General features: G+C 35.9%; 2 protein-coding genes across 9 annotated transcripts in view; one reads left to right on the top strand and one right to left on the bottom strand.

Moving 5' to 3' along the window:
- Positions 1-12,338, bottom strand: part of LOC147282496 (uncharacterized) — a 52,716-nt gene extending 40,378 nt beyond the window's left edge. For 2 of the 8 annotated variants that reach the window (XM_086249131.1, XM_086249132.1), the window contains exons 1-7: positions 12,122-12,336; positions 11,451-11,580; positions 10,526-10,678; positions 10,111-10,346; positions 9,931-10,000; positions 8,890-9,096; positions 7,973-8,206 (exon numbers count right to left, since the gene is read on the bottom strand). In XM_086249131.1, coding sequence (XP_086105257.1) covers positions 8,006-8,206; positions 8,890-9,096; positions 9,931-10,000; positions 10,111-10,346; positions 10,526-10,678; positions 11,451-11,546 — 963 coding nt within the window. In that variant the 5' untranslated portion in view covers positions 11,547-11,580; positions 12,122-12,336 and the 3' untranslated portion in view covers positions 7,973-8,005. Of the gene's footprint in view, positions 1-4,526; positions 4,960-5,070; positions 5,391-6,007; positions 6,149-6,255; positions 6,335-6,925; positions 6,964-7,972; positions 8,207-8,889; positions 9,097-9,930; positions 10,001-10,110; positions 10,347-10,525; positions 10,679-11,450; positions 12,033-12,121 lie in introns of those variants that run through there. The other 6 variants (XR_015123069.1, XR_015123068.1, XR_015123065.1 and 3 more) reach the window with 6 other exon arrangements.
- LOC147282497 (putative disease resistance protein RGA1) lies at positions 516-4,053 on the top strand. The gene is made up of 2 exons (XM_086249136.1): positions 516-3,236; positions 3,714-4,053. The coding sequence occupies exon 1, from the start codon at positions 632-634 to the stop codon at positions 3,233-3,235; it is 2,604 nt and encodes an 867-aa protein (XP_086105262.1). The 5' UTR covers positions 516-631; the 3' UTR covers position 3,236; positions 3,714-4,053.
- Positions 12,339-13,658: the final 1,320 nt, after the last annotated feature.

Genomic DNA, 13,658 nt, shown 5'->3' with positions numbered 1-13,658 from the left:
TTTACACCCCCTCAGATTTGATGAATTACACGCACACCCCTTAAGTTTCAAAAATTACATGTATACCCTCTACCGTTAGTTACTTTTGACAAATATTACTTTTTGATCATCTTTGACTTTGGAAATGTCATTTTTATATTTCCAAAATAAAAATCACTTATTAATTTAGATGTCGACGGATAAGGACATTTTTAAGGTCAAAGATAATCAGAAAATAACTTATGTCAAAAGTAATTAACGACAGGAGGTGTCCGTGTAATTTCATCAAAATTGAAGGGTATAATTTCATCACCCTCTTCTCAATTATTATTTCCTCAATTATTATTTCCTTTCCACCCAATTTGTCGGTCAATTATTATTTCCTTTCCACCCAATTTGTCGGTTTGTAAAAATTCAGTAGTTGAAATATAGAATACGATTGCTTTCACATGGTGCCCAGCCCACATGTCCCTTAATTATCTCCTTCAGCTTGCTTTCCATATGTATGTACAAGATTGGTCAATTGAAGACCCAGGCAAGCCAAGTTTCCAATCCATAAAGTGCCATATTCTTTCATAGCTATCTACTCGTTTCCCATTTCTCAAATCAACCATACATAACATTACTCCCTTTCCTCCCCCCCTGAATCATTATGGAGTCATTTGCCTTCAACATTGCAGAGAAAGTGTTGACTAGGCTCGCTTCTCATACTTACAAACAAATTTGCTTGGCATGGGGTGTCAGAGATGAGCTAAACAAGCTCCAAGAGACCTTACAAACCATCAAAATAGTGCTCCTGGATGCAGAGGAGAAGCAGACAGAGGATCGGCGATTGTCCATTTGGTTAGGAAAGCTCAAAGAGGTTTGCTACGATGCAGACGAAGTGCTCGATGAATTTGAATTTCAAAAGTTGCAGATGCATGTGCTCAACCGTGGGAGTATCAGAAGAAAGGCACGAGGAAAGGTATGCAACTTCCTTTCACGTTCTAATCCACTCGTGTTTCGTTATAAAATGGGTCATAGAATCGAAGACATAAGAAAAAGGTTAAATGAAATTACTGTTGAAAAGAATAACTTTTCTCTCTCGGAACGAGTTGGAGAATCGCATGGCGTGCACCTGCAGAGGGAGACCGGCTCTTCTGTGCTCGTCTCAGATATTTTTGGGAGAGACGATGACAAAAAGAAGATTATCACACATCTCTTGAAGATCACTAGTCATGCTGATGTGAATTTTCCTGTTATTTCCATTTTTGGATTAGGAGGGTTGGGGAAAACTACACTTGCTAAATTGGTGTATAATGATGATACAGTAAAAAAACAATTTGGTTTGAGAATGTGGGTGTGCGTCTCAAATGACTTTGACAACAAAACATTGATTCGTCAAATTCTTAAATCTGCAACCGATCAAAATTGTGAGAATGAAAGTTTGGATGGTTTGGAGAAGAAGTTGAAAGATGTTTTGAGAGATAAAAAATTTCTTCTAGTGTTGGATGATGTTTGGGATGAGACTAAGGAGTTGCCAATGGGAATAAATAAAAACAAATGGATTGGTTTAGAAAGCTTGTTAAAGGTTGGGGCTAATGGGAGTAAACTCATTGTAACAACACGTTGTGAATTGGTTGCTTCACTTATGGGCTCCACACACATGCATCGATTAGAAGGTCTTTCTCCTGAGGATTGTATGTCTTTGTTTATAAAAAGGGCATTTAGAAAAGGAGAAGAGAAGCAGTATTCACATTTAATGGAAATTGCGGAGAGTATTGTCAAAAAGTGTGGAGGAGTTCCTCTAGCCGTAACTACTGTAGGGAGCCTACTGTCTTTGAAAAGAGACAGAAATGATTGGTTGAAAGTGAGGGATAATGCTATCTGGACATTGGAACAGCAAAATGATGACATTCTACCTGCACTCAAATTAAGCTATAATGCATTGCCACCTTCCTTGAAGCCTTGTTTTGTCTTTTGTTCACTTTTTTCAAAAGATTACGTATTTGAAAGTGAAGAGCTGATTGGACTATGGATGGCGCATGGCTTCCTTGAAACCTCTAATGGAAACCAAGGGTATTATGAGATAGGCCTAGACTACATAAGGCAATTATGTTCTAGGTCTTTCTTTCAATTAGAGGAGGATCTTCGATCTGTATTTATAACATTTAAAATGCATGATCTAGTTCATGATTTAGCCATCTCAGAGGCGCAGGTAGAGATGTCATCTGTTAATTTCCGTCCCAATAAGGCTTTTGAAAGGGTTCGGCATGTGTCACTATCTCAAAAGGATTTCTCCCAAGAAGAGCAACTGGTTCCTGAATTTCTACTCCAGTCAGATAAACTCCGGACCATTCTATTTCCAACATTCAATGGGGTCACCAATGAATCATTTTTAAAAACATGCATCTCGAGATTCAAGTATCTTCGGGTGCTAGATCTGAGTCATTCGACTCTTGAGGTCCTGCCAAGTTCCATTGGCAATTTGATTCACTTGAGATACCTCGATCTGTCTGATAATCGTAGGATAGAAAAGCTTCCTGATTCCATTTGTAAGTTGCTCAATTTGCAGACGTTAAACCTTTCAAACTGTGACAATTTGAAGGAGTTACCCAGAGACATTGGGAACCTGGTAAACCTCATACGCTTGTGGTTAACTACACAGCAGATGTATTTGCCAGAAGGAATTAGACACCTCAAATCTCTTCAATTGTTATGGGTTCAAGAGTGTTACAATCTTAAATCTTTGGGTGAAGGGATCCAATGCCTCACTAACCTTCGTACACTGTTTATTTGGGACTGTGAAAGTCTGGAGTCCATGCCGCCTAATATGGAACGCTTGACGGCACTAGACACTTTATGTATCTCAACATGTGAGAAGCTTGATTTGATGGAATCAGGACAAGGCATTCCAAATCTCCGAGTTTTCATGATCGAGGATCAAAGTCTGGAGGTTTTGCCCCGTTGGCTTCAAGATTCTGCAAAACTTGAGATCATGAGGATCGAGGATTGTGACGATCTCACGGTACTTCCGGAGTGGTTTCAAAACTTCAGGTTGCTGCAGAAACTATCAATTGGGAACTGCTCCAAATTGTCAAGTTTGCCAGAAGGGATGCATCACCTCACTGCACTGAGAGAATTGGACATTCGCGGTTGTCCTGAATTGATCAAAAGATGCAAAAGGGAAGAAGGTGAGGATTGGTCCAACATCTCTCATGTCCCATCTACTCTCTTTGATGGTGAACAAATCGCATCAATTGATGATTTGATTTAAGGTAGGTAACAATCTACTATATATCTATTTATTTCTTCTTCCTTATCTTATCAATATCATATTTGTGGGTTTCATAGTAAATGTCATCTATGTTTTATGCCATTAATTCCAAAGGTCTAAGCGGTTATCGGTTTGATGAAAGTTTAATTCTTATTTGCATTTTGTTTTTTTATGTTTTATAAAAAGTATTGTAAAACAAAATAAAGTTTTGAGTTCTTTTCATTTCATTAGCTAACACGTATTGTGTTTGTAGACTGATTCAACTTAAGTTCGATGATAATATGTTTTCCTTTTTGAAATAAGATGATAATATGTTTTAGACTTAAGGATATTACTTTCCTTAGTAATAAGTCTTTTAACTACCAAAATGAACAAATACATATGATTTTTATAACTACCAAATTTCCCTAAAGTTTTCGATCACATGTTCATGGCACATCTAAATGTTAGTTTTTTTCTTTAATCGTAACAATTGCAGATCTCAAAGGGTGGCAGCAAAAACATGCAGTCATTGAAGCAGCACTGGAGTGAAATAATGTTGTCTTGTATTGGTTTGGGTTGTAGTCGTAATATTAGAATTTGAAATAGGAGAATGTTAATAACTTCAAGGAGACATATATATATGTGGATGTTTTAGTGATTTGATTTATGCTTCAATAATGTTGTTTTATTAAACATGTTTGTGTAACTTCTTAAGATGCATGATTGTGCCCCTTTTGTATCGAAGTTAATCACACTGCATTTCATATTGTGGCACAAACTTGCTATGCGAATTTCGCTAGCTGCACACACTTCTATTGTAAATCTTATTTGCCTTATGCTCGTTTAAGTTTAGAGTTTCCTATAGCTTGTTAATTTATAAGCTCTCATTTTCTCTCTTTTGTTTTATTATCCCAACAATACTCATCATAAAATCAATATAAGAATCTTAAATTCAGAAACTATGTACTGATAAACACTTAATAATTAATAATAAAGGAGAAAGTAATAACTGAGTAATATAATGCACGATACAAATTAGGATTCCAGCTGAAATTCAGATTCAATATGAGACAACACCACACTCCACATTCTCACAAACCCAAACCACCACACTCCACATTCTCACAAACCCAAAACTCATCTGGATGTCCGATGTTTGGCGCTTGAATTTCTAGGAACGAGAATCTGACATTCTTACTTCCAATTATTTTGGAATAATAGGAATGCTCATCCTCTTACAATGTATGATAACCAAACAATGGAATGGGCATTCTCATTCCCATCCCTACCTTAGGCCTCTATTGTAAATTTGTAATATTGGGTTACTTTTGTTTGCTCTTTACATAAACTAGAAATTCTAGTACAGTTTAGCCAAAGTGAAAATCCAAAAAGCAACCAATCAAATTTAGTTGTTTTTTTTTTTTCTTTTCTAGACATGACAAGCAGTTTGACCAAAAATAGACATAACAAGCAGAATACAAAAGCTAAAAACGGAAATTTTTTATTAGGCACCTTTCAATATGCATTTATAACATTGGTGCAACCATTTATAACATAAATACAAACAAGAATACATTTTACAATTTTTTGTTTCCACCAAAGAATTCCAGCTCTTCTTCCATCATCGCTAGCACTTGCTGAATATAGAGGTGCAGGGAAGGTGTTGTATTTTGAAGATAGTAAATTATACACCTAAACATTGCTGCTGTATGAAGGCCAAAAATTTCTCTTTATTTGTTGTCCTGTAAATTATATGGATACCAAGCTCAACATCTCAATGTCCATATGAAGCTCATTTTCAGATCAAAGAACTTGGCTACTTTTGACTGGATCCATTCTTATGAAAATAAGTACCTGAGCAGTAGCAGCCAGCACATTCCATTGATCCTCTATGAAGCCTAGGGCCATTAAAAAACCTGCCCTGAACTTGTGAATAAAACTCAAGTCTACAAGTTGCTTTTTACCATCGAGAATATGAATTTCCATATGTCTTCCAACTCTCCCTGCTGTTCCAACCATAAGAGCTTCTCTCAAATGGAGAGCTATGAAAATCAGGTCTTCTATAGCTGCTGCGTCCAGGACTCTGAAAATCTGAAGGTTTTCTATAGATGCTGCTCTCCTTGCTTTCATTTGCTTCTTTTCTCATGTCCTCCTCAAGATCATATTGTAAGCGCTGTTGGCAGAAGAAAATTGTAATCTAGATTTAGTAAAAATGTATGGTTTAGGTCCTGATTGAAATATCTCCCAGGAACTTTTAACATAGTTAGTGCTTTCAACAGGATAAGTTACTAACCATCCTATCATCTACAAGGTTTCAAACTTTACAAAATGCATGGCCTGTCGCCAAAAATGAATGGTCTTTAGCTTATTTGTCTCAAGTACTAAATTTAGCTACAACTTAAGAGTTAACATCTTTACAACAAAACATTAACAAAAGGAAAAAAGAAAAAATGGATGCAAAATATAAAAGCTTTTCAATTGTAAAATCAAAATTTTAGAACTGCAGTTGCTGCATCAATATAGGCTATGAAGTTGCCAAAATGAACATTAAAGAAAAAGAAAAAGTTTGGGGCAGTTTTTAAATTATGTAAGGCCAGAATATCTCTTAAAAGGGCAATACTGTGGGAGCTCGCAAAATCAATGTGTTTCTTACATAATATAATTATTATGTCTATAGTGCAATGAATGCGAAAACAACTAAAGCTTCAATCACATAGAATAATGTAGTATAAATAATTTTTTTTTTTTTCAGTAAATAACTGTCAAGTAGCAATCATCTAGGGGAAAAACCTTAGTAGGGTCTGAAAGCACTGCATATGCCTCTCCAATCATTTTAAAGAGCCTGTCAGCATCCTTATGAACCTCCAAAGAGATTTCCTTCCAGAGTCGACCTTCATCTCCACCCTCACTTCTTGCCAAGAACTGGCCAGCCTAAATACGACAAAAAGAAAATAGAGAAAAAAAAAAAAAAAAAATGGGGCTGTCAGAGGTACAGAAGAATACATAAACTTCTCAATGGGAGGTATAAAAGTTAAAACCTTGTCCGGATGATGCTTGAGAGCTGCCTTCCGGTATGCCTTCTTAATGTCAGAGCTTGTGTCAGAAGGTTTAATTCCCCTGGCATTGAGATTTACAATAATCAGTTATTGGCACAAGTCACAGCAAAATAGGCTCAATATTCTGAACTCAACTAAGCTGCTACACCAATTCAACTGTCAAGCTATCAGGCAACATAAACTTCCCAAAAATCTAGGCATGGGGATACATACACAATCATACACCAAACATGACTAAAATGTAAATCTGTCAAAATATGAAAGTAGTTCTTCACAACTTCAATACTCCTTATTGCATCTAATGGACATCATTTTAAGTTATTAGCCACCATTCAATGTATATGTACGGCAAAAGTTTCCTCCCACATGGAGATAGCAAAAGCAATAATTCTGGAAACATTATAAGATCTTTAGCAATATCATCTAAGAGTGAGCCTGGGAATGGTATGTAACCAACACAAACTATGATACCTAACTTCTGTTCTAAGAAGATAAGTTGGTTATGTTATGTTGCTAAAATGTCAATCCGGACCATTGATCAAATGGATTCTTGTTAGAATTTGTGTTGCAGATTAAAACAATACATAACATGCTAAATATCTGGCAAGAGAACATTACCTATATATATATATATATCTCTTATAAGGATGCCCTCATTTTAAGAAAAGGACCACATTGTTTGGCCCCACCCTGCAATGTAGTTCACGATCGAAACCATTCATTTTTAAGATCCTCTTGAAGATCACTCGCGCAAAAAAATCAGAAAAATAAAAAATCATTTAATCATTTGATTATCATAATGACCATATATCTGTTTATTGGAAACACTATGTTTCCTAGTTATTTAACAACAATTAGATGATTAAAAGATTTCCGATTGTCTAATGTTCTACAAAGACAATCCTTGAAAAAGAGGGACTTGAATAACAAATGGTTTGGATCATGAGACCATATTTCGAAATGGGTCCCGCACTGTGGTCTTCACATTTCTTAAAATGAGGGCATCCTAATTAGAGAATTCCTATATATAAATAAGCATATATATATATATATATATATATATATATGAGTAATGCTATTTGGACCAAATTAAGTGACCAAATGAGAGGGACCAAGTGAGGTGTCACTTGGGGAGGGGGTCCTCATCTCCATGTGGTCCCTTATCTCCACATCTCCCCAAGTGACATCTCACTTGGTCCCTCTCATTTGGTCACTTAATTTGGTCCAAATAGCATTACTCTCTCTCTATATATATAAGTGGCGATTCGCAGTGTTAAAAAAAAGACGCCGAGGGCTCAACGTTCCTGCCAATCACTCGGTGCCGGAAAATCCGCAAAAAAAAAAAAAAAGGAAAGGTGCAATAATCAGCTCTAGAGAACAATTATAAACACACACACACACACACACACACACACACACACACACAGGCCTCTTCCATTGAGGGATCCCTTAAATAAGCTTATTTAAGGGATCTCTTGTGGGGTTAACTCCATATTGTATTTTGATGATTGGAACCATCTATTTGTACACATACGCAGATATATATATATATATATATGTATACACATATTTATACATATATATGAAACATTAACTCCATTGGTTTATTAAAACCCTAAATTTCCATGACACCATGCATAATTCATTGAACACTAACATCTAGGCAAGTTATAAAGACGTTCATAAAATAAGAACTTACAAAATGAGGTAAAAATTTAAGGGGATTCCTTTCTTAGCTTCTTCTTCCATCAAAGGCATACGTCGATGAGCTGCGTAATTCTTTTACACTGCCATTCGATCTACCTTGTAAACTAGACTCTTTGGCCTTGTCATCAGATTGGTTTTCAAGGATAGAAACAAGTCTTTGGAGATCACTGGCCACCTGTCCATAGTCCCGTATCATCTCATGTAAGGTGGCTCTTCTAGAAACTGTCTGTTAAAGACAGAAGCAATCAGAAACACAGTCAGAAACAAGAATACTTACAGAACCAATTTGAGTTCAGAATAATTCATTGCTAAAAAAGGGGGCAAGACCATGAACAAAGAAAGGTAACATTTAACAAATTAACCTGATTTCTTGCCAAAGAGACAACAAAGTAATACACTTGTTCTCCAAAAAAAAAAAATCAATACACTTGAGTTACACACATTGTAAAAGTATTATAGCATTGTAGCTCAAACTTATTTAGATCACTCTGTAAGAACTGCAGGACTTGAGTTACACACATTGTAAAAGTAACTTTAGCATTATTAAGTTGGAATATCAAATATCATCTTAAGGTCAATTAATTGCTGATTACAAAGGAAGAAACAAGTTATAATTCTTTAAAATAAAAGATGAGTGTAATGGAAAAGGTCAAGATTTTGAAAGATTTCCAATGAAATTATCATATTTAAATGATCGCGGAAAATTTTAATGGATTGATATCTTGATATCTACAACTCAGTAATCAGGAAAGAAAAATGGGTCTTTGTTATGAAGACTGTCATTAAGTGCTAACAAAATCCTCAAAACAGGGTCTCTTCACATTATTAAAGAAAAAAAAAAAGTTCCTTCTTAGGGTACCTTCACATGCTTATGTAGTATCCTGCTGGAAATGCACCTAAATGGCATACCTTCACATAATTTCCATCAAGAGCTATGGCAAGACTGCAGTCTGCAATGGCATCAGTAATCTGACCCAAAGCTTGGTGTGCTGCACCATGGTTGCACAAACAGATTGCAGCAAATGGACGAGATCCAATATTGCTAGATAAAGCAACAGTATAATGCTCCACGGCTTCTGTATATCTTCCAGATTTAAATGCTTCATTGCCTGCATTCTGTTTTTAAGAGAATTGGAACTTAACAGATGATCTCAAATGCTCGAATTATTGGCAGAATAATCATACTGATAGCTAACAAGAATTTGAAACATTTGGATACAGAGATAAAAGCTCTTAGACAGAAGAACAAGAACATTATTATTATGAACAGTGGCCAAATAAATCAACAACAAGAAGAGCGAGGAAAAAACATATCTTCCAAGTTCCAACACATAAGAATTCAATTTGCTTGGCCCAAACATTACTGACCTTTCCATTAAATTCTCAAAAATGTAATCCTTCCCCCCTCCCCCTTTTTAATTTTCTCCAGATATTAAAGGCATATTTCAAGTAATTAGAGTATTGAATAACCAGAAACCTTTTGTTTCTACCGCACGAAGTGACCCCAAGATTTTAATCTTCATCCCCTAGGACAAGGAACTCTTGTCATTGTTAATCACCTTGGACCAATACAAACTATCATTTGAAAACCATCATTGAATTATTGTACAACGAAAACAATTATCTTAATGAAGGTTTGATGTGGAAGTATGTGCTACCAATCTTCTCTTTGCATTTGCAAGATAATCACTTAGCTTAATACTCCACATTGTTTGAAGTCCCAAATTTGAGTCTCCCCTCCCCCAGATTAGAAAGAAAAAACAATTCATTTTAAAAATAACCATAATAATAATAATAACTGATGCAACACATGTGATACATGATATAGTAAGCATGACAATATAAGAGACGTGTTTATAAAGTTTTCTACTAATCCTCCATCCAAGTGAGATAATAACCATAATATATTAAAGCAACAACCATAATATATTAAAGCAACAGAGGCCTTACCTTGTGGCTTAACAATTCACGTATAGTGACAGCTAATGAAACCGATGATTCCAAATTCTTACTTGCATACCTACATAGTTAAAATTAGACTCAGTAACTTCCATGTCATTAGAGAAAGGAATGTCATGACTGAACTTTATAATACAGAAGTTATGTATGCAATGAAAAATTGTGTATTACATGTCTTTAACAGATCGCACTTGCTCTAGCTTCTCAAGTAAAGCAAGAGCTGCCTCAAGCCTTCCCAAATGAAAGTAAGACTTGGATATGAAGAACCACCTCCACAACCTAACAAATGGGTAATTGTCACATCCAGAACCATCCATATTTGCTACACTGTTCCCTGAAGCAAAATTCCTTTCAGCAAAATGCAAACTATGCTCACACAGCTGAATTACTTCTTCATACCTTCTCAACTGCAAGAAGCACAAAAAATACAAACAATATTCAGACCAAAACTTGGGGTATAAGAAAAAAAAAAAAAAAAAAAAAAAAAAAAAACACTTAAATTTGAAGAAGCACCAACCACCACCACACCAATTGATTCAGTAAAAGAAACTAATGAAAATACATGAGTAGAGAATATAGCACAGACCAAACACAGAGCCTCCGCTTTCAATTCGAGTAATTTTTCTGAGGATAAACTAACTGATAAGGCCTCAGCAATCATTTCTAAAGCATTGAGAGCTGCATCAGTAGTTCCCTGTTCCAGAAGCTTGGCAGAACGATTTGAATACGCTGCCACTTTCTGAAAATAAGAAAACTGCATAAATAGCTGTCACAATATTTTAATAAACTTTATGTATTATCAATAAATGGATCCTATACGATTCCCTAACCCTATGCATGTGGATACCTGAAACATTGATTATGTATAAAATAAAGACCACATAAGTCATGTCAAGCACACCAACTGTTATCCTTTGGCTCCTATAGACAATGCTGCAGCTTTCCAAAAGTTTCTTTAGAAAAGCAATTGCAATACTATAAAATGTTTGCTAATGTTATGTAAAACTTGCCCTAGATAACAGGAGTACCTGTATTCTGTTTGGTAAATTTTGTTCTAAAAGTACTGTGAAATTTGAAAATGATGAATAGGTGGATTAAAAATGGGTGCTATTTGCACCAACTTTATTTCTCAATACACCCATTTGCTTTTTGCACCCACCATGAAAATTGAAGATAAAACGTGTACTCACCCCTCCCCCCCCCAAAAAAAAAAAAAAATCCCTAAAACAATATTAATTAGATCATCTAAAAAAACACTCACAAAATACTCTCCAGGCCAACAAACACTCAAAAAAGTATCTACTAGCTTATATTACATGGTTAGAATGAAAGTTAAGACATTTTGAGGAAAAGAAATCTTTCTCCACCACATCTTCTCTGTTTTTCCTTGGCTATTTGAGCACAATCACCAAACTCAAAATACAATAACTAATTATAAAACTATTATAAACAGCATTAAAATAAAAATCTTATATCCCTATCACAAATATGTGAAGAAACAAATGCATTACCTGAGCCTTTTGTATGCCATCAGCAGAATCTATTACAATTCTCCGATCCAAACACACACCAGTTCCTGATTCCAAGCACTTATTCATGTACTGCATTGCATTTTCAACTTCCCCAAGCAGAAGATGGCAACTGAGACCCAAAAAAGGAAAGATACTTAGATGACATACAGTGTATTAATAGCATGCATCATAAGAGCAACAACACATTGAAAATACAACTTCATATACAGCATCGATATGAAAAGAGTTCCATATACTCTCATAACAAAAAAGACCAGATACTCCAGATGCAAAAGACAATCAGCAACCCTCCTAAGAATGAAGATTATGAGGATGAATTTCTCAATTTGGCACTCAACAATTTCTTCCAACCCTGATGGAGTTTAAGGTTGATTAACATAGCTTAACAAACTTGCAATTCCTTCAAAATTTCAACAGCGTAGTTGGGATATGAGAAACTTTTCAAGAATCATTGTCAACTATAAGCTCGAGACAATATTTGTTAAGTGAGCGTAAACAAATCACAAATCATTTCCATATGACTCAAGAAAAAAACAGAATATTGGTAAATATAACCCAACATCATCGCCTCCACCCCCCCCCCCCCTCCAAAAAAAATCAAAATTTAAATAAAATGAAAAATACAATAACCATAGCAGTTAAAGACATACAACTGCTCGGGCAGGTTGTAAGGTTAGCCTGATCTCAAGCGAGATACTTAGTTTGGTTTACAAACCCGGATTTAACTCACTGGTTGGGATGAGCTCAAAATAATCTCAACCTATGAGTAATTTTATGAGCTCAGGTTGCGCGGATTGGTCAGGTTTAGTTTAGCCCATAGGTTTAACCAGTGAACCCAATCTGTCAAAAAAAAAAATTGAGAAAGACCAAATCCAGAATATTAAGAATCAAATAAACACCAATTCAATAACAACAATCTGACAGACTAATAGATAGCTTAAATACTATTTGATATATGAATATGTTATTAATGCATATTTGTATCAGGTTGCTGGTATGAGTTGCAAATTTGGGCCGAGTCTCGGGTTGTATGTTCGGGTTTAGGTGTCAGGCAGTGAATTAGGGCGACCTCAAAATTTTGGTTGGGTTTGGACTGGTTCAGGTTAAGCCCACCCAAGGAGAACCCCTAAATTTATTAGTAACCAAAATTAAATAAAATAGATATATACACAATCATACACCAAACATGACTAAAATGTAAATCCGTCAAAATATGAAAGTAGTTCTTCACAACTTCAATACTGACTGAAAACACTCTTGAGTCCATGGGTATCGCGAATTGTTACGATCTCACGGTACTTCCGGAGTGGCTTCAAAACTTCAGGTTGCTCCAGAAACTAAAGATTGGGAATTGCCCCGAATTGTCAAGTTTGCCGGAAGGGATGCATCACCTCACTGCACTCAGAGAATTGGACATTGGCGGGTGTCCTGAATTGAGCAAAAGATGCAAAAGGGAAGAAGGTGACGATTGGTCCAACATCTCTCATGTCCCATCTATTCTCCTTGATGACGAACAAATCGCATCAATTGATGATTAATTAAGGTACGTAACAATCTATCTATTTATTTCTTCTTCTTTATTGTATAAATATCATATTTGTGAGTTTCATAGTAAATGTTTTAGTGATTTGATTTATGCTTCAATAATGTTGTTGTATACTTGTATTAATTAAACATGTTTGTATACTTAAATAAATGTTCGTCAATATGTTGGGGCAAGTGGTGGGTTCCCCTCTCGGATCCAGATGTGCTCAATCAAATTAGTTTTTAGGGATTCGTTGACATTTCGGTCCCTAAGCAAATTCCGACGAACATTCATCTCAAGTAATGATGATGGAGCGGCACCGGTCGGACATGGTTCTACACCTTCGTATTCAGCTTCTGCCCTTCTAGTGCTCGCTTCTGGGTCTATTGGGTCATCCCTACCGTCATCCTCAGGGCGCTCATCCTCCACGATCATATTGTGCAATATTATGCACGCCTTCATGATATACCCAAGCTCAATTGGACGCCAATAACGAGCAGGTCGTTTTATAATCTGCCACCGGGCTTTTAAAATTCCGAACGCCCTCTCCACATCCTTCCTGTATCCCTCCTGTCGAGCGGCAAACAACTTATGGTGGGGAAGAACGGGACTGTGCAATGTAGTGATAAGAGTTGACCATTGAGGGTAGATCCCATCTGCAA

The sequence above is a fragment of the Dryas octopetala genome, chromosome 6 (assembly GCF_963921425.1).
Source record: "Dryas octopetala chromosome 6, drDryOcto1.1, whole genome shotgun sequence".
NCBI lineage: Eukaryota > Viridiplantae > Streptophyta > Magnoliopsida > Rosales > Rosaceae > Dryas > Dryas octopetala.
This window is presented reverse-complemented; position numbering and strand designations above follow the sequence as displayed.